The sequence below is a fragment of the Temnothorax longispinosus genome, chromosome 9 (genome assembly GCF_030848805.1).
Source record: "Temnothorax longispinosus isolate EJ_2023e chromosome 9, Tlon_JGU_v1, whole genome shotgun sequence".
NCBI classification, from domain to species: Eukaryota; Metazoa; Arthropoda; class Insecta; order Hymenoptera; family Formicidae; genus Temnothorax; species Temnothorax longispinosus.
The window spans coordinates 5,300,476-5,322,466 of NC_092366.1; the positions used below are offsets into that span (position 1 = coordinate 5,300,476).

The 21,991-nt window shown below is 36.3% G+C and overlaps 1 protein-coding gene across 3 annotated transcripts in view; it reads right to left on the reverse strand.

The window, feature by feature from the left end:
* Nucleotides 1-16,832, reverse strand: part of LOC139818968 (probable cytochrome P450 301a1, mitochondrial) — a 25,878-nt gene extending 9,046 nt beyond the window's left edge. The window contains exons 1-5 of one of the 3 annotated variants that reach the window (XM_071788036.1): nucleotides 2,114-2,189; nucleotides 1,878-2,034; nucleotides 1,458-1,654; nucleotides 359-649; nucleotides 19-246 (exon numbers count right to left, since the gene is read on the reverse strand). In XM_071788036.1, coding sequence (XP_071644137.1) covers nucleotides 19-246; nucleotides 359-649; nucleotides 1,458-1,654; nucleotides 1,878-1,972 — 811 coding nt within the window. In that variant the 5' untranslated portion in view covers nucleotides 1,973-2,034; nucleotides 2,114-2,189. Of the gene's footprint in view, nucleotides 1-18; nucleotides 247-358; nucleotides 650-1,457; nucleotides 1,655-1,877; nucleotides 2,035-2,113; nucleotides 14,281-14,448; nucleotides 14,722-15,554; nucleotides 15,839-16,089; nucleotides 16,222-16,297 lie in introns of those variants that run through there. The other 2 variants (XM_071788037.1, XM_071788039.1) reach the window with 2 other exon arrangements.
* Nucleotides 16,833-21,991: the final 5,159 nt, after the last annotated feature.

The following is a 21,991-nucleotide window of genomic DNA, read 5'->3' on the forward strand; positions in this document are numbered from 1 at the left end:
ATATATGTATATAATCACCATCAACGGAACGAACATCCATGGTTTCCCTAAATCCCTGTCCCAGGATCAGCTTTATATACTCCAACTGATTGTCGATTTCTAGTAGCGATATTTCCAGTAGTCGGCAGGCTTCCAGAATCATCGTACCGGTTACTTCGGGTCGTGAGTTAAGTAGTTCACAAAAAATGATATCATGACCATACAAAAGAGCCTTGTTTTTTATCATATTCAAATCTGCTAAAGCGCCTAAAAGACGAAATCATAATTTAAATATTTGTAAAAAATTTATGTTTTCTAAAAAATGCAATTTCTTTTATTGTTTGTACTATTATACTTGTCAATATATGTATATAATCACCATCAATAGAACGAACATCCATGGTTTCCCTAAATTCCAGGTTTCTCTGTTCCAGGATCAGTTTTATATACTCCAGCTGATTAGACGCATTTTCTAGTGACGATATTTCCAATAGTCGGCAGGCTTCCAGAATCATCGTACCGTTTACTTCGGGTCGTAAGTTAAGTAGTTCACGAAAAACGATGTCATAACCATACAAAAAGACCTCTTCTTTGATCATATTCAAACGTGCTGGGCTTGCAATAGACCTCCTTAGAATCTCGCGAATGTCCAAGTTACTGACCGAGGAACCTCATCATAATAATAAATTAATAATATACATGTTAAACAAAGTATACAAAATTGATTTTGTTTACATGTTGAAAATACATGTTTAAAATAAATATTGGATTCGTACTTATATTAGCTGATTTATTAATAGCGAATTCGGTTGGACGCACCAGTGCGCACTACTCAGTGCACACCGTTGTATACTGATTTAATCTCTAATATTTAAAGTAAAATGCAAATATTTCGACTGATAAAATGCTCAATACAATTTTACCAAATAGTACAATAAAGAATATTAAGGATTTCGTGACTTTACCCGTTTATATTAAATATACACTTTATATATACATTGATTTGTGTACGACGGCTTTAATGTACACTGAGTGCGCACTGATGTGTCCAACCAAATTCGCTATAAGAAAGACGAGTGAGATTGTCACAAATTGGGACGTCAATATAATTGGGACATGTACTAATTTTGCAATAATTACGTCGCATGGCTATATTTATAGCAATTCTTCGGCGACTCTGAGAGATATAAACTTGGCATGGAATCCTTCTTTCATGCCTTTCAGACACTTAGTCTCGTCACTACTGTTCAGATAGAATTTTGCTATTTTATCTGCAAATCTTCAAAGAAATTTGAGTAAAATGACAGTAAATTCTTCTAATTGTAAGAACAATTATTTGTATTTTTTGTAAACTATTTGTATATTATATGTACAATTTTTTTTAACGAAAATGCTTCTCTTTTTGCTCATGCATGCGCGGGTGCGAGCACACACGTACGCGCCATGCACACAACACGTGCACGCATACACACAATTACCTTGCATATTTCGGAGGAAATTAGCGAAAGAAGAAAAAGAGGAAGATGAAGAGGAAGCCGTCGACTCATGAGAACTAGGGGTAGGCGAACGGAATAGGCGAAAGGTATCCTGATATGTGTACACTGTAGTACTGACTATATCACACGGCTGGGGTGTTCGGGCTTCAAGTTTGCCGGAGTTGGGGAACTCGTCCGACCTAACCGAGTAAGTAAAAAAACGATGAAAGTAGTGGTATATTGAAACAGTACCTATTTCGAAACATTTTAATTTTTCTCATGTTACCCGTCACGTAATCACACTTTAATTTTTCTCTTATTAATCGTCATCACAAAATACTTTTTGTCACCAATATCAAAATTTGATATTACGTGATGGCTAACATGAGAAAAATTAAAGTGTTCCGAAATATGTTCGCTTACCTTAATTTCAGCCAAGATTTCAGCTCAATTAAGAGACTTTTACTTATATTATGGTTCTTCTTAGAAGAAGTAGAATTGCTTTCGTCGGACGACATCTTCTCACATTAAAATCTTCAAATTTGTCTCCTGTTATGTCTCGTAATATTCGTACTTCTTTCTGCGTAAAATTACAGAGAAATTTGTTAAAATGTTTTTCCGTCGTCTATAGTTATTAATGTAGAATTGTATGAAATAACTTTTTATTCAGCAGGAATCCTACGCAATCCTTTCACCACTTGTGTAAGACTCTGTGCGAGTGATACGCAAGTTGAGCGTGAAAGCAAACAAAGCGAATGATAAGCGGAGATATGTGTGATAAATAAGAAAAAAAAATTGTTGTTATCGAATTTTTTAGATTTGTTGGAGATTCCCTCATATTAATGTAAAAATTCGTATCTGTCCATTTCATGTTGCGATAGACTTTTACTCGTTTTATTCTATCGCTCACGTAAAATATGTATAAGTTCGGAAACGCCGGAGGGAGCCGATCCGCGCCGAAGGCGAGCGCGCGTCAGCATATCCCCACGCGGCCTGACAACCGGCCTCCCTCCCAACGAACCCGCTGCGCCGGGGTATTTAAAGCTGCGGTCCACTTGACACTACAAATGCTTCGAAGCATTCCTTTTCTCCTTTATTTCAATGAAGAAAGAAGGAGAAGAAGAACGCTTCGAAGCATTTGTAGCGTCAAATGGACCGCGCCTTAAGCCGACGCTCCGAGAGGAGACGGCACTTCGTCATTTCGTCCTCACGGCAGCTTTCCGCTCCTCCTGACGAAGCCCACCCTCCAGATCCTAGGGCGACACGCAAAACGAGGTCCAGAGTATGGGCCCCGACTGAGAGCTCTCAGGTGTCCCCGAACTCCATCGAACTCAACTCTGACGGCCACGGTCCAGCGAGGTCGAGCGTGCTCAGCCTCGTAACGAGGGTTCTCGTTACCATAGCCCCGGGAATTCACAATCCTCCGCTATATCTATCGCGTATCCGCCCGCGTGCTAATACCGTGCCATGTACCGCGCCGCGTAGTAAAGATAGTACGGGAACACCGCGCTTCCGCATGCATCTCGCGAAGGACCGCGCTCAGTGAGTCCGCCAGAGATCACGTTTTGGAACATCACGCTCCCGTATGCATTCTTGTCAAGGACCGCGCTCGGTGAGTCCGTCAAACCGCGCCGACTGCGCCGACTGCATCTGCGCTACAATTCCTGTATGTATCGCGTTTCGTCATTTTATATTTATCGTATCAAATAAACATTTTGTGTACATTGCAAACGAATTGTCGTCTTTGGGCCTTCCATTCAGTCTCCTGACCCGGCGAGCTAGTCCGCGTTCAAACTGCAAAACTCGGTCGCTTCACAAGCGAAAAAACAAAGCGAAGCCGCACGGGAAATCTCGCGTCTTCTCTGGACGGATCCGGCGTTCCGTTCGGCGTACTCACTACGCGCCCGAACAAATTTATTTCTGAAAATTATACATTTTACGATATATTACTTATTATTATTGTCTTAATATATACTCAAAATGTACTTGATATAAATAAAATTTTGATTTTTTACTGCTTTCTTGGATATTATGTATGGTCTTTTCTTTTACCTCTATTTTTTAAGTGTATAATGTTTTGCACAGAAACACGTACATATAGAAGAAATATGAAGCATTCGGTTCTCCGAAAATTTCGCGATAAGCGCACGAAAAGAAACAAACCAGCGTTGTGCGCCGTTCTGCTACGCACACGACTAACAATATCAATAACAATAAGCATTAAGAGAAGCGCAATTAAAAGAACTAATTCTACATTATTTTTAAGGTATTAGGTTACTAAACCTTGCAAATATTATTTGACTATTGAATAGACAAAACCAGAAGTCTTTAATTTGATCATATCATATTGATAACCATCCCTGTTTAAAATAATAGATACAATATGATCAGATTACATTATATTACATTCAATTTCAATGTAAATTAATAAGGTTTTTATTCATTTACATTGAAATTGAATGTAATATAATGTAATCTGATCATATTGTATCTATTATTTTAAACAGGGATACCTATATCATATTTTGCCAATTTTTTAGAGCAGTATAACAAGATACTTTTCAGTGGTTTGCTTTCCGAGTTCCGAGAGGTGGCGATCGAATAAAAATAGACGATTCTTGGCCGGATTTGAACTCGGATCTTCGGCTCACTAGCCTAGCACATCGCATCATGCGTACATGAAACGGAATGCACCCTTTCTCTTTAATTAGGGTGACTGTAACTCGATTAGCTTTAATTTGTCGACAATTGATTGATTTATCGAACAATACCTGTGTTATATTTTGTTCACATAAGTAAAAACTAATTTTATCATTAATTGCGTGAAACGAAATACACCCAAAGTAAATTAATTCATGAATTCTCATTGTTTGGAACTCACTCGGGGCGACGATACAACACAATCCGAATTCCAGGCGGAATGCGGATATAATTCAGCATTTGTCAGTTGTGGCTGCATTTCTTTTGATGCTTTCAGCGCTGAAAGAGAACCATGTTCGTTTCTTCAAATAATACCCCTGTCGGTAAATAATCCTTCAGTTGCAATTACGTTAAGTTGTTATTCATAATTTTCTCAGTAAGATACAATCAGGAATGTAGGTTTTAGTCAAACGTTGATTAAACAGATGACATATTATGACTCTACGCTGTGCGATTGGAATATTTATTAACGTTTATTAACGTTTGTCTTTTACCAGGAAGGTGTGGTCACACGTGTGGCGATATCATCTGACGAGAAGACCGTAGCCTTAACCACCACTCGCGGTACCGTCTGTCTAGTCTCTCTAAAATCCACTCCGCAACTGATAATATATATAATATATACTAATAATTATGAAAGTAATTTAACTAAAAAATCAAAAAAATTATTTTATTGCTTATTTCATGTACTGTTGATCTAAATTTATAATAATTCGAAGTCAAACTCTTAAATCTTTAATGTTTCAAAGTGACGCTTACTTGTGTCAATCAAGATTACCGTTTCTGTGATCTTCTCTGAATTTATAACTCTCTCTTCTATCTATTATTTTATTTTATCTCTTAATTTCTACATATTGATTAAAAAATACTATTATATCTTTTATATAATCTTCTCATTTTACATGCATTTTATTACTTAACACTTACTTAAGAAAGCCTCTCAAATTTAATTTTAAATAATGTTTTCTTCAGCATTATATTCACATCTCAAAGTAATTTTTATCTGTGTCAATCTTGTTTGCAACTTAGCAAGTTCATTCATTACATCATCATTCGATAGTTCATTCTTATCGTAGACAACCTGCTTAGCATGTTTGACTATGTTAGGATCCATTTTCAAAGTGGACCAACGTTTGTAACTCATGGAATAGCCATCAACGTTATGCCTATCGCCATCATAAACAATCAGATTATCATCGTAAGGTTTGAAACTTATTTTACCGCATTTGAGGTAATGTGGAAAGAGAAAAACCTTTTTGGAAAAGAAATTAAAAGGATTCGACCACGTCCATTTAGAATTCCAGCAGAACGGTTTCCCGACTGTCATTCTTTCGAAACAAGCGATCAGGCGTACCCGGGAGATTAGTCCAATAATCTCGGCCTTATTCAGAATCTCAGCAATGTTGTTGATTGCCAAACCATTAAGCAAATTAAACAGCACGATGACTATGTAAAAGATGAACAGCACGAGCACAATGCGGCTCCAAACAGGATACGCAGAAAAAGAAATGTCATTGGCGTCAAACTCGCCGGTGAACATAATGATGGTTTTGAAAAGCGAAAGACCAGGATTAGAGAAACCGTCATTATTCAAGAGTATGTTGAAAGCTAGAGTAAATGCGAGAATCAGAATCAGATACGGGAAGGAAAAGCGAACAAAATTAAAAAAGACAGTTCGAAACATTTCGATACAAGACGGAAACAAATGATGGCTTATCAGAGTCATTAGCTTCCAGGTGGACAGCAGGATAACCATGGCCCCGATTTGCAGTCCTGCGCCGCACAGCAGTGCAAGAGTCAGTATAATTAGCAGAACTTGTGACCAGTTTTCCAAATCTACCAAGTAGCGTTTGGGACAGAAGCAAAATTGCAAGATCTCTCGATAGGTAAAGAGCAGCCACATCCCCATGACAAAAACCCACGATAGATTGTTTTGCAATGTAAGGAAAGTACTTGCAAAGACCGTATTGGAACTATCGTTAGCTACTTGCTGTGTCGTATTTCTACTTGATATGTCGTAAGTCATGCTTAGTATGTAGGCGTTCACGAAGAAATAAAACATTGTGTAAAAAACAAAATTTACGTACAAAACATGCCGCATCATGTACCATTTAATGTAGAGAAAGGACGAGATTAACGGATGTCTCAACAAATGTTTCAGAGAGTCGTTATTGGCGATATATGAAATTACTCCCATTTCACAGGTCGCTCGCAAAATGTCCTGCTGTTCAGCGAAATTTTCGCACGGCATCAAGCAACGATAGTCGAACTCGATCGTACACTCGTCCGTCCATTCTTTCTTTATTTGAATGCAGTCATTAAAATAGCTGGACAATATGAATTCTGGAATATCCGCGATAACGATGTTGTTGAATTTGTTCACCTGACCGAGGTAACTGCCTTCTTTGAGAAGTACAGTTGCAACTTCATACCAATTTCTCTCGAGAGCGTAATGCAACGCCGTATTGCTTATATCTGTAAAATAAAAAATTTTGATACAGAATAGCTATACAAATTTTTCAAAAAGCGCCTAAAAGATGAAATCATAATTCAGATATTTGTAAGAAATTTATGTTTTCTAAGAAATGCTATTTCTTTTATTGTTTGTACTATTATACTTGTCGATATACATATGTATATGATATAATCACCATCAACGGAACGAACATCCATGGTTTCCCTAAATCCCTGTCCCAGGGTCAGCTTTATATACTCCAACTGATTGTCGATTTCTAGTGGCGATATTTCCAGTAGTCGGCAGACTTCCAGAATCGTCTTACCGGTTACTTCGGGCCGTGAGTTAAGTAGTTCACGAAAAATGATATCATGACCATACAAAAAGGCCTCGTTTTTTATCATATTCAAATCTGCTGAAACGCCTAAAAGACGAAATCTTAATTCAAATATTAGTAAGAAATTTATGTTTTCTTAGAAATGCTATTTCTTTTATTGTTTGTACTATTATACTTGTCGATATATGTATATAATCACCATCAACGAAACGAACTTCTATGGTTTCCCTAAATCCCTGTCCCAACATCAACTTTATATACTCCAACTGATTGTCGATTTCTAGTGGCGATATTTCCAGTAATCGGCAGCCGTCCAGAATCATCGTACCGGTTACTTCGGGCCGTGAATAAAGTAATTCATGAAAAATGATCCTATGACCATACAAAAGGGCCTGGTTTTTGATAATATTCAAATGTGCTAAAGCGTCTAAAAGACGAAATCATAACTCAGATATTTGTAAGAAATTTGTTTTTTAAGGAATGCTATTTCTTTTATTGTTTGTACTATATTATACTTGTCGATATATGTATATAATCACCATCAACGGAACGAACATAACTATGATAAATAATTTCCCAAACCCGTGGGTTGCAGGTGCGATACGCGACAAACCGTGACCGTGATAATTTCAGGATCAGCTTTATATACTCCAACTGAGTGTCGATTTCTAGTGGCGATATTTCCAGTAGTCGGCAGACGTTCAGAAACATCTTATTACCGATTACTTCGGGCCGTGAATAAAGTAATTCACGAAAAATGATACTATGACCATACAAAAGGGCCTGGTTTTTTATCATATTCAAATTTGCTAAAGCGCCTAAAAGACGAAATCATAATTCAAATATTTGTAAGAAATTTATGTTTTCTAAGAAATGCTATTTTTTTTATTGTTTGTACTATTATAATTGTCGATATATGTACATTGTATATAATCACCATCAACGGAACGAATATCCATGGTTTCCATAAATTCCCGTCCCAGGATTAGCTTTATATACTCCAATTGATTGTCGATTTCTAGTGGCAATATTTCCAGTAGTCGGCAGGCTTCCAAAATCGTTTTATCGGTTACTTCAGGTCGTAAGTTAAGTAGTTCACGAAAAACGATGTCATGACCATACAAACGGGCCTTTTCTTGGATCATACACAAATGTTCTGGGCTTTCAATAGACCTCCTTAGAATATTGCAAATGCCCAAGGAACCTCATCATAATAATAAATTAATAAATTAATAATATACATGTTAAACAAAGTGTACAAAATTGATTTTGTTTACATGTTGAATACATGTTTAGAATAAATATTTGATCCGTATTTATTAGCTGATTTATTAAAGAAAACGAGTGAAATTGTCATAAATTGGGACACTGTCAATATAAATAATGGGACATGTACTAATTTTGCAATAATTACATCACATGGCTAAATTTATAGCAATCCTTCGGCGATTCTGAGAGATATAAACTTGGCATGGAATCCTTCTTTCATAACTTTTAGGCACTTAATCTCATCACTATTGTTCAGATAGAATTTAAGAGTCTGCTCTTTTATTTGCAAGTCTTCGAAGAAATTGAATGCAAGTCTTGAAAGAATTTTGAATAAAGTGACAGTAAATCCTTCACAATTTAATTTTTTCTAAGAACAATTATTTGGATTTTTTGTAATCTATCAGGGCCAGAACATTTGATGTATATTATATGTACAATTTTTTTTTAACGAAAATACTTTCCTCCTTGCTCATGCGTGCGTAGGTGCGAGTACACTCATACACGTCACGCACACAACACGCATACATACTGCAATTACCTGGTGTATTTCGGACCTCGCATATTCGCGCCAAGATATGGAAAAAATGAGAATAAAAGGAAGATAACGAAGAAGAAGAGGAAAATGACGAAGAAGAAGCCGTCCTGGACCACGACTGATGAGTCCATTCCAGATCAATTATTGAGTCCACATTACTTTCATTTATAAAAGTACAATGATAAAAGTAGGATATTCTTTCGTCGGACGACATCTTTCCTCACAGTAGAATCTTCAAATTTGTCTCCTTTTATGTCTCTTATTGGTACTTCTTTCTGCTTAAAATCACAGTTGAGAAATCTGTTAAAATGTTTTTCCGTCTTCTATAGTTAATGTAGAATTGTAAGAAATAACTTTTATTCAGCAGTAATCCTACGCAATCCTTTCACCACTTGTGTAAGACTGTGCTGAATGATACACAAGTTGAGCGTGAAACCAAAGCGAATGATAACCGGAGATATGTGTGATAAAAGAAAAAAAATATATCACGTAAACTGCTGCTGCAGATTTCGCCTATCTTAATCTCATTTTGTCTTTAATACAATGTTGTTATCGAATTAATTTATTTCTGAAAATTATACATTTTACGATATATTACTTATTGTCTTAATATACGCAAAATGTACTTAATATAAATAAAATTTTGATTTTTTACTGCTTTCTTGGATATTATGTATGATCTTTTCTTCTGCCTCTATTTTTTGAATGTATAATGTTTTGCACAGAAACACATATATGTAAAAGAGATGAAGCATTCGGTTCTCCGAAAATTTCGATAAGCGCACGAGAAGAAACAGGCCAGCGTTGTGCGCCGTTCTGCTACGCACACGACTAACAATTAACAGTAACAATAAGCATTAAGAGAAGCGCGCGTTTAGCAGTTTTGAATATGGTGCGTGTAAAACGTTGGATTACCTTTCGCCGTTGAATCACATGGATTATACACGCTTATTCGTACATTTTATTAACCCTCTAGCTGTATACGTGGGTCTACGGCGTCCGTGCCAAAACATCTGCAATATATATATGTATAATGTATGTATGTATATATATATCGCGCCTTTATAATCACTGAAATGTTTCAATATTATTAAGTATGCAAAATTGCCCGTTTTCTTTTTCCAATACAAGGACACTCAGTTCACGGAAGCACAGAACAAAAATAATGTAGAATTGATTTTTTATATTTACAGGCCAATGTCTTATATCATATTATACATATATAAGACATATGACCAATAAATGTAAGAGAACCAATTCTACATTATTTTTAAGGTATAGGTACTAAAGCTTGCAAATATTATTTGACTAATGAGTAGACAAAACCAGAAGTCTTTAATTGGATCATATCATATTGATCACCATATCATATTTCGCCCATTTTTTAGCGCTGTATAACAAGATACTCTTCAGTGGTTTGCCTTCCGAGTTCCAAGAGGTGGCGATCGAATAAAAATCGGCGATTCTTGGCCGGATTTGAACCCGGATCTTCGGTTCACTAGCCTGGCGCACATCTATGCGTCACGATCGCAACTATATATAAATATATATATCTATATACTCTCTATATATACAAGAGAAAGAAAACATGCATAAATACACATATTTTATATATAATTACATATAAAAAAAATTTTCTGGGATGGATATTATATGCATGCTCTTTCATGTCTTCGCCAGACACTGGCACTTTGGTTATATTTATTAATTAATAATAAAATTAATTTCTACTTACGTGAACAAAATATAACACAGGTATTGTTCGATAAATCAATCAATTGTCGACAAATTAAATCTAATCTAGTTACAGTCACCCTAAGAAGAAAGGGTGCATTTCTTTTCATGTATGCATGATGCGCATAATGCATTTATTCTTGTTTAACATTCAGTGAACAACACGGATAAATGATGCATTATGCCGATTATGCATACATGAAACGGAATGCACCCTTTCTCCTTAGGGTGACTGTAACTCGATAAGCTTTAAGTTGTCGACAATTGATTGATTTATCGAACAATACCTGTGCAATATTTTGTTCACGTAAGTAGAAATTAATTTTATCACTAATTGCGCGAAACGGAATGCACCCAAAGTAAATTAATTCATGAATCGTCGTTGTTCGGAACTGACCCGGGGCGACGATCCAACACGAACACAATCTGGATTCCGGACGGACATAATTCAGCATTTGTGTCAGTTGTGACTGCGTTTCTTTTGACGCTTTCATTGTTGAAAGGCATCGCTCCATTTTTGTTTGATATTCAATTCAACGAAGACAGAAGGACGTTTAAGACGCTTATGGCTTACAACACTGTGAGCGTCAAAAGGAACGCAGCCGTGAGGAAATCAACTCGATCCTGTACAAACCAATCAATTCGACGCAGCGGATAAAGGTACGGTTGACATAATCGCCTAGCAAGGCTTTGCACGCGTTTCTCCGCGCTTAACGCGCCTAGGCGGCGACGCGACGGTGAGGTCAACTCAAACGATACGGCGGGCGTACACAATGCACCTGTCAACACACCTGTCAAAAATGTCCCGCGACTTGCCCCGCGTTGACCAGCCTCTGAGGAACAATAAAAATAATCCGGATTATTTCCGATTTCATAATGTCGAGCAAATTTCAAGATTTTCATCTCTAGACAGGACAGAAATGGATACATTTATAGCTTGCGTTGCATACAATAAGAGAAACCCCCCCCTAATTGGACCCCAAGCTATCGATCAAGCCTACTTAGAACTTGATCCGTTCACTCGTTATCGAGATCTCAACATCTCGGGTACTCGCAACCCGTCGCGTCGCGTAAAAGAGTCACGGTCGGTCTCGCTCCGCGTGTACTTGGCGCGAGACACTACCGTGTCTCTTGATACGTTGCATATCTACACAAGCATATATTATTACTTATTTATTCATAGCACTGTTACGTAATTTTTTACTTTTAACCGTAGCAGCTAACGTTCGCCTTTTTTTGTCGGATCTATGTATAATTATATAGATACGATACATATGAGATAGATAAGATACAATTTCCAAAATCTGTTTTTTTTTCTCTCAAGTTTTTGATTGATTTTATAGTGCAATTTTTAAGGTATATAATATAAATTATGTAATTACAGTACACATGTTTCCATGGCATGCATCGCCGAGTTACATTGTGCTAGGCTCCACCAGTGGCAGCGTCTACTTGTTCTTCAGAGAACCATGTTCATTTCTTCAAATAATACCCCTATCGGTAAATAATCTTTCAGTTGCAATTACGTTAAATTTTTATTCATAATTTTTTCAGTATATAATCAGAAATGTAGGTTTTAGTTAAATGTTGATTGAACAAATGACATATTATGACTCTACGCTGTGCGATTGGCATATTTATTAACGTTTATTAACGTTTGTCTTTTACCAGGAGGGTGGTGGTCACACGTGTGGCGATATCACCCGACGAGAAGACCGTAGTTCTAGCCACCACTCGCGGTACCGTCTGTCTAGTCTCTCTAAAATCTATTCCGCAACTGATAATATATATAATATATACTAATAATTATGAAAGTAATTTAACTAAAAAATAAAAAAAATTATTTTATTGCTTATTTCGTGTACTATTGATCTAAATTACAATAATTTGAAATCATTCCCGGAAAAAAGTTCTAAAGCTTTTTATTGCAAAAATAGTCTTATCATTAAATAAACCATTTAAGTCATTTATTTCTTGAAAATGTTAGTTTTGTAAAAATGAAAATTTTGTTATGTCACACATATAGATTTAGATAATTCTTCTAACTCTTATAAATCTTCAATGTTTCAAAGTGACGCTTACTTGTGTCAATCAAAATTACCGTTTCTGTGATCTTCTCTAAATTTATAACTCTCTCTCTCTTCCATCTATTATTTTATTCTATCTCTCAATTTCTACATATTAATTAAAAAATACTATTATATCTTTTATATAATCTTCTTATTTTACATGCATTTTATTACTTAACACTTACTTAAGAAGACCTCTCAAATTTAATTTTAAAAAATGTTTTCTTCAGCATCATCTTCACATCTCAAAGTAATTTTTATCTGTGTCAATCTTGTTTGCAACTTAGCAAGTTCATTCATTATATCGTTATTGGACAGTTCATTCTTATCGTAGACAACCTGCTTAGCATGTTTGACTATGTTAGGATCCATTTTCAAAGTGGACCAATCCATGGAATAGCCATCAACGTTATGCCTATCGCCATCATGAACAATCAGATTATCATCGTAAGGTTTGAAACTTATCTTACCGCATTTGAGGTAATGTGGAAAAAGAAGAATCTTGTTGGAAAAGAAATTAAAAGGATTCGACCACGTCCATTTAGAATTCCAGCAGGACGGTTTCCCGACTGTTATTCTTTCGAAACAAGCGATCAGGCGTACCCGGGAGATTAGTCCGATAATCTCGGCCTTATTCAGAATCTCGGCAATGTTGCTGATTGCCAAACCATTAAGCAAATTAAACAGCACGATGACTATGTGAAAGATGAACAGCAGGAACACAATACGGCTCCAAACAGGATACGCAGAAAAAGAAATGTCTTTGGCGTCAAACTCGCCGGTGAACATAATGATGGTTTTGAAAAGCGAAAGACCGGGATTAGAGAAACCGTCATTCCTCAAGAGCATGTAGAAAGCTAGAGTGAATGCGAGGATCAGAATCAGATACGGGAAGAAAAACCGAACAAAATTGAAGAAGACAGTTCGAAACATTTCGATACAAGTGGACGGAAACAGATGATGGCTTATCAGAGTCATTAGCTCCCAGGTGGACAGTAGGATAACCATGACTCCGATTTGCCGTCCTGCGCCGCACAGCAGTGCAAGAGTCAGTACCATTAGCAAAACTTGTGACCAGTTTTCCAAATCTACCAAGTAGCGTTTGGGACAGGAGTAAAATTGCAAGATCTCTCGATAGGTGAAGGGCAGCAACATCCCCATGACAAAAACCCACGATAGATTGTTTTGCAATGTAAGGAAAGTACTTGCAAAGACCGTATTGGAACTATCGTTAGCTACTTGCTGTGTCGTATTTCTACTTGATATGTCGTAAGTCATGTTTAGTATGTAGGCGTTCACGAAGAAATAAAACATTGTGTAAAAAACAAAATTTACGTACAAAACATGCCGTATCATGTACCATTTAATGTAGAGAAAGGACGAGATTAACGGATGTCTCAACAAATGTTTGAGAGTGTCGTTATTGGCGATATACAAAATTACTTCCATTTCACATGTCGCTCGCGAAATTTCTTGCTGTTCAGTGAAATTTTCGTGCGGCATCAAGCAACGATAGTCGAATTCGATCGTACACTCGTCCGTCCATTCTTTCTTCAGTTGAATACAGTCATTAAAATAGCTAGACAATATGAATTCTGGAATATTTGCGATAACGATGTTGTTCAATTTGTTCACCTGACCGAGGTAACTACCTTCCTTGAGAAGTAGAGTTGCAGCTTCGTAGTAATTTCTCTCAAGAGCGTAATGCAACGGCGTATTGCCTAAACCTGCAAAATAAAAAATGTTGATACAGAATATCTGTACAAATTTTTCAAAAAGCGCCTAAAAGACGAAATCATATTTCAAATATTTGTAAGAAATTTGTTTTCTAAGAAATGGTATTTCTTTGATTGTTTGTACTATTATTATACTTGTCGATATATGTATATAATCACCATCAACGGAACGAACATCCATGGTTTCCCTAGATTCCATCAGTTTTATATACTCCAGCTGATTGGACGCATTTTCTAGTGACGATATTTCCAATAGTCGGCAGGCTTCCAGAATCATCGTACCGTTTATTTCGGGTTGTAAGTTAAGTAGTTCACGAAAAACGATGTCATGACCATACAAAAGAACCTCTTCTTTGATAATATTTAAACGTGCTGGGCTTTGAATAGACCTCCTTAGAATCTCGCGAATGTCCAAGTTACTGACCGAGGAACCTCATCATAATAATAAATTAATAATATATATGTTAAACAAAGTATGCAAAATTGATTTTGTTTACATGTTGAATACATGTTTAAAATAAATATTGGATACTCATTAGCTGATTTATCAGTAGCAAATTCGGTTCGACGCACCAGTGCGCACTCAGTGCACATTAAACCGTTGTATACTGATTTAATCTCTAATATTTAAAATAAAATGCAACTATTTTGACTGATAAAATGCTCAATACAATTTTACCAAATAGTACAATAAAGAATATTAAGGATTTTGTGATTTAACCCGTTTATATTAAATATACATTTTACGTTGATTTGTGTACGACGGCTTTAATGTGCATTGAGTGTGCACTGGTGTGGCGCCAAATTCGCTATAAGAAAAACGAGTAAGATTGTCATAAATTGGGACTGTCAATATAATTGCGACATGTACTAATTTTGCAATAATTACATCGCATTTATAGCAATTCTTTGGCGACTCTGAGAGACATAAACTTGGCATTGAATCCTTCTTTCATGCCTTTCAGACACTTAGTCTCGTCACTACTGTTCAGATAGAATTTAAGAGTCTGCTCTTTTATCTGCAAGTCTTCAAAGAAATTTGAACAAAGTAACCGTAAATTTTTTTCACAATTTAATTTCTTCTAAGAACAATTATTTGTATTTTTTGTAATCTATCTGAGCCAGAACATTTGTATATTATACGTACAATTTTTTTGAGCGAAAATGCTTTCCTTTTTGCTCATGGCGTGCGCGAATACGAGCACACGTATATACGTATATATACGCGCCATGCACACAACACGTGTACGCATACACACAATTACCTTGCATTATTCGGAAGAAGTTAGCGAAAGAAGAAGAAGAAGAAGAGGAAGATGAAGAACCCGTCGACGAGCGGCTGAATCTTCGGATAATGGGCAAGTGTCCATCCTCCGCAAATCTTTGACTTCTATGATTGCTGGTCGGTACTAATCTCCTTCGGGGTCGAAAGCGAACAGGTACACAATAGGACAACATCCACACCAACCTGTACCAGAGGCACCGGATGCATACTGCGATAATGAAGACGCCAGCCATCCATATAAAAACCAATTCGACGTACGACAGTCTGAAGATTGTAGGACACATGATTCCAAAAACATGGTTCCAAAAAACAACAAAGAGAATTGTAAACGTATATCAAAACAGTACCTATTTCAAAACACTAATTTTTCTCATGTTACCCGACACGTAATCACACTTTAATTTTTTTCATAGTCGTCATCATAATATGCTCTTTGTCACCAACATCAAAATTCGATATTACGTGACGGCTAACATGAGAAAAATTAAAGTGTTCCGAAATATATGTTCGCTTACTCTGATTTTGGATCAGTGCCAGGATTACTTCCACTTGTATTAGTAAAATTGCTTTCATCGGACAACATCTTCTCACATTAAAATCTTCAAATTTGTATCCTCTGTTATGTCTGATAATATTCGTACTTCTTCCTGCGTAAAATCACAGAGAAATCTGTTAAAATGTTTTTTCGTCGTCTATAGTTAATGTAGAATTGTATAAAATAACTTTTTATTCAGCAGTAATCCTACGCAATTTTTTCACCACTTGTGGAAGACTCTGTGCGAATGATACGCAAGTTGAGCGTGAAAGCAAACAAAGCGAATGATAAGCGGAGATATGTGTCATAAATAAGAGAAAAAACATATATCACGTAAACTGCTGCTGCAGATTTCGCCTATCTTAATCTAACTTTGTTTAATACAATGTTATTGTTATCGAATTAATTTATTTCTGAAAATTTTACATTTTACGATATATTACTTATTGTCTTAATATATACTCAAAATGTACTTTTACAATACAAATAAAATATAAATAAAATTTTGATTTTTCACTGCTTTCTTGGATATTATGTACGATCTTTTCTTTTGCATCTATTTTTTAAGTGTATAATGTTTTGCACAAAAACACATGTAGAAAAGATATTTCGGTCAGAGAGAAACCTCTCTGATTCGGTTCTCCGAAAATTTCGCGATAAGCGCACGAGAAGAAACTTTGTGTGCGCGGCGCGCGCGTCGCGTCATTCGACAATCACAAGAAGATGCTGGACGATGTATCCCGCCGCACCGGATCTTCCCTACATATGTCGGAACGTGAGGAAATCAACTCGATCCTGTACAAATCGATCAATTCGACGCAGCGGATAAAGGTACAGTTGACATGATCGCCTGGCAAGGCTTTGCACGCGTTTCTCCGCGCTTAACGCGCCTAGGCGGCGACGGTGAGGTCAACTCGAACGGTACGGCGGGCGTACACAATGCACCTGTCAACACACCTGTCAAAAATGTCCCGCGACTTGCCCCGCGTTGACCAGCCTCTGAGGAACAATAAAAATAATCCGGATTATTTCCGACTTCAATAATGTCGACCAAGTTTCAAGATTTTCATCTCTAGACAGGACAGAAATGAATACATTTATAGCTTGCGTTGCATACAAATCGTTGAATATCTACACAAAATATACTATTACTTTATTTATTCATAGCACTGTTGCGTAATTTTATACTTTTAACCGTACCAGCGAACATTTCGCCTTTTTTTGTCGGATCTATAACATATAGTTACGATACATAAGATAGTAGATAAAATACAATTTCCAAAATCTGTTTTTTTTTTCTGTCAAGTTTTTGACTGACTTTATAGTGCAATTTTTAAGGTGTATAATATAAATTATGTAATTACAGTACACATGTTTCCACGCTTCGCCGAGTTACATTGTGCTAGGCTCAACCAGCGGCAGCGTCTACTTGTTCTCCAAAGAACCATGTTCGTTTCTTCAAATAATAGATATAAGATACCCCTATCGGTAAATAATTCTTCAGTTGCTATTACGTTAAGTTTTTATTCATAATTTTCTCAGTATATAATCAGAAATGTAGGTTTTAGTCAAATGTTGATTGAACAGATGACATATGATTCTACGCTGTGCGATTGGCATATTTCTTAACGTTTATTAACGTTTGTCCTTTACCAGGAGGGTGTGGTCACACGTGTGGCGATATCACCTGACGAGAAGACCGTAGCCCTAGCCACCACTCGCGGTACCGTCCGTCTAGTCTCTCTAAAATCTATTCCGCAACTGATAATATATATAATATATACTAATAATTATGAAAGTGATTTAACTAAAAAATAAAAAAAATTATTTTATTGCTTATTTCGTGTACTATTGACCTAAATTATAATAATTCGAAATCATTCCCGGAAAAAAGTTCTATAGCTTTTTATTGCAAAAATAGTCTTATCATTAAATAAACCATTTAAGTCATTTATTTCTTGTAAATGTTAGTTTTGTAAAAATGAAAATCTTGTTATGTCACACATATAGATTTAGATAATTCTTCTAACTCTTAAATCTTCAATGTTTCAAAGTGACGCTTACTTGTGTCAATCAAAATTACCGTTTCTGTGATCTTCTCTAAATTTATAACTCTCTCTCTCTCTCTTCAATCTATTATTTTATTCTATTTCTCAATTTCTACATATTAATTAAAAAATACTATTATATCTTTTATATAATCTTCTTATTTTACATGCATTTCATTACTTAACACTTACTTAAGAAAACCTCTCAAATTTAATTTTAAAAAATGTTTTCTTCAGCATCATCTTCACATTTCAAAGTATTTTTTATCTGTGTCAATCTTGTTTGCAACTTAGCAAGTTCATTCATTATATCATCATTCGATAGTTCATTCTTATCGTAGACAACCTGCTTAGCATGTTTGACTATGTTAGGATCCATTTTCAAAGTGAACCAATTCATGGAATAGCCATCAACGTTATGCCTATCGCCATCATAAACAATCAGATTATCATCGTAAGGTTTGAAACTTATTTTACCGCATTTGAGGTAATGTGGAAAGAGAAGAATCTTGTTGGAAAAGAAATTAAAAGGATTCGACCACGTCCATTTAGAATTCCAGCAGAACGGTTTCCCGACTGTCATTCTTTCGAAACAAGCGATCAGGCGTACCCGGGAGATTAGTCCGATAATCTCGGCCTTATTCAGAATCTCGGCAATGTTGCTGATTGCCAAACCATTAAGCAAATTAAACAGCACGATGACTATGTAAAAGATGAACAGCACGAGCACAATGCGGCTCCAAACAGGATACGCAGAAAAAGAAATGTCATTGGCTTCAAACTCGCCGGTGAACATAATGATGGTTTGAAAAGCGAAAGACCAGGATTAGAGAAACCGTCATTCTTCAAGAGTATGTTGAAAGCTAGAGTGAATGCGAGAATCAGAATCAGATACGGGAAGAAAAACCGAACAAAATTGAAGAAGACAGTTCGAAACATTTCGATACAAGTGGACGGAAACAGATGATGGCTTATCAGAGTCATTAGCTCCCAGGTGGACAGCAGGATAACCATGACTCCGATTTGCCGTCCTGCGCCGCACAGCAGTGCAAGAGTCAATACAATTAGCAGAACTTGTGCCCAGTTTTCCAAATCTACCAAGTAGCGTTGAGGACAGCAGATAAATTGCAAGATCTCTCGGTAGGTGAAGAGCAGCAACATCAGCGTGGCAAAAACCCACGAAAGATTGTGTAATGTAATATTTTGCAAAGTACTTGCGAAGACCGTATTGAAACTATCGTTAGCTATTTGCTGTCTATTTCTACTTGATGTGTCGTAAGTCATGCTTAGTATGTAGGCGTTCACAAAGCAATAGAACATTGTGTAATAAACGAAATTTGCGTACAAAACATGCCGTATCATGTACCATTTAATGTAGAGAAAGGACGAGATTAACGGATGTCTCAACAAATGTTTGAGAGTGTCGTTATTGGCGATATACAAAATTACTTCCATTTCACATGTCGCTCGCGAAACTTCCTGCTGTTCAGTGAAATTTTCGTGCGGCATTAAGCAACGATAGTCGAACTCGATCGTACACTCGTCCGTCCATTCTTTCTTCAATTGAATGCAGTCATTAAAATAGCTGGACAATATGAATTCAGGAATATTTGCGATAACGATGTTCTTGGATTTGTTCACCTGACCGAGGTAACTGCCTTCCTTGAGAAGTAGAGTTGCAGCTTCGTAGCGATTTCTCTCGAGAGCGTAATGCAACGGCGTGTTGCCTATATCTGTAAAATAAAAGAAACTTTGATACAGAATATGTCTAAGAATTAAAAAAAATCTTTTAAAAGACGAAATCATAATTCAAATATTTGTAGAAAATTTATGTTTTTTAAGTAATGATATTTCTTTTATTGTTTGTATATTTTATGTCACACGTGCGTGGAAAGTGGCCCATTGCGCACGCGACGCGCGCGTGATAGGCCACTTTCCACGCACTTGCAACATAAAATAGGGTATGCAACACGTGCGTGAAGTTGAAAATTCCCGGGTGCGGTGACCGCACTCGTCTTCGGCTCGTGCGTCAACTCCGCATCCGTGAATTTTCATCTTCCAGCACTTGTTGCACAAATAACTATATACTTGTCGATATATGTATATAATCACCATCAACGGAACGAACATAATCCATGGTTTCTTTAAATCCCTGTTCCAAGATCAGCTTTATATACTGCAGCTGATCGGACGCATTTTCGATTTCTAGTGACGATATTTCCAGTAGTCGGCAGGCTTCCAGAATCATCTTACCGGTTACTTCGGGTTGTAAGTTAAGTAGTTCACGAAAAACGATGTCATGCCCATACAAAAAGGCCTCTTCTTTGATCATATTCAAACATGCTGGGCTTTGAATAGACCTCTTTAGAATCTCACGAATGTCCAAGTTACTGACCGAGGAACCTCATCATAATAATAAATTAATAATATACATGTTAAACAAAGTATACAAAATTGATTTTGTTTACATGTTGAATACATGTTTAAAATAAATATTGGATCCGTACTTATTAGCTGATTTATTAATAGCGATTTTGGTTGGACGCATCAGTGCGCACTCAGTGCACATTAAAGCCATTGTACACTGATTTAATCTCTAATATTTAAAGTAAAATGCAAATATTTCGACTGATAAAATGCCCAATACAATTTTACTAAATAGTACAATAAAGAATATTAATTATCGTGACTTAACCCGTTTACATTGAACATACTTTACGTTGATTTGTGTACGACGGCTTTAATGTACACTGAGTGCGCACTGGTGTGTCCAACCGAATTCGCTATAAGAAAGACGAGTGAGATTGTCATAAATTGGGACGTCAATATAATTGCGACATGTACTAATTTTGCAATAATTACATCGCATTTATAGCAATTCTTCGGCGACTCTGAGTGACATAAACTTGGCATGGAATCCTTCTTTCATGCCTTTCAGACACTTAGTCTCGTCACTACTGTTCAGATAGAATTTATGAATTTAAGAATCTGCTCTTTTATCTGCAAGTCTTCAAAGAAATTTGAATAAAATGACAGTAAATTCTTCACAATTTAATTTCTTCTAAGAACAATTATTTGTATATTTTGTAATCTATCAGAGTCAGAACATTTGTATATTATATGTACAATATTTTTTAACGAAAATGCTTATTCTCTCCTTGCTCATGCATGCGCGAGTGCGAGCACACACGTACGCGCCATGCACACAACACGTGCACGCATACACACAATTACCTTGCATATTTCGGAAGAAGTTAGCGAAAGAAGAAAAAGAGGAAGATGAAAAAGAAGCCGTCGACTCATGAGGACTAGGGGTTATCAAACGTATATCCACTGTGATACTACTGCCTATAGAACACGGCTGGGATGTTAGGAAGTTCTCGGGAAACGCGTACGACCTAACCGAGTAAGTAAAAAAACGATGAAAGTAGTGGCATATCGAAACAGTGCCTATTTCGAAACATTTTAATTTTTCTCATGTTACCCGTCACGTAATCACACTTTAATTTTTCTCTTGTTAATCGTCATCAAAATACTTTTTGTCACCAATATCAAAATTTGATATTACGTGACGGCTAACATATGAGAAAAATTAAAGTGTTCCGAAATATGTTCGCTTACCCGTCAAATTTCAAATCAAATAAGTCCACATTACTTTTACTTATATATTTCTTCTTCTGTTTTTTCTTATAATAAGTAGAACAGCTTTCGTCGGACGACATCTTCTCACATTAAAATCTTTAAATTTGTCTCCTGCTGTTACGTTTCTTTCTGCGTAAAATCACAGAGAAATCTGTTAAAATGTTTTTCCGTCGTCTATATAGTTAATGTAGA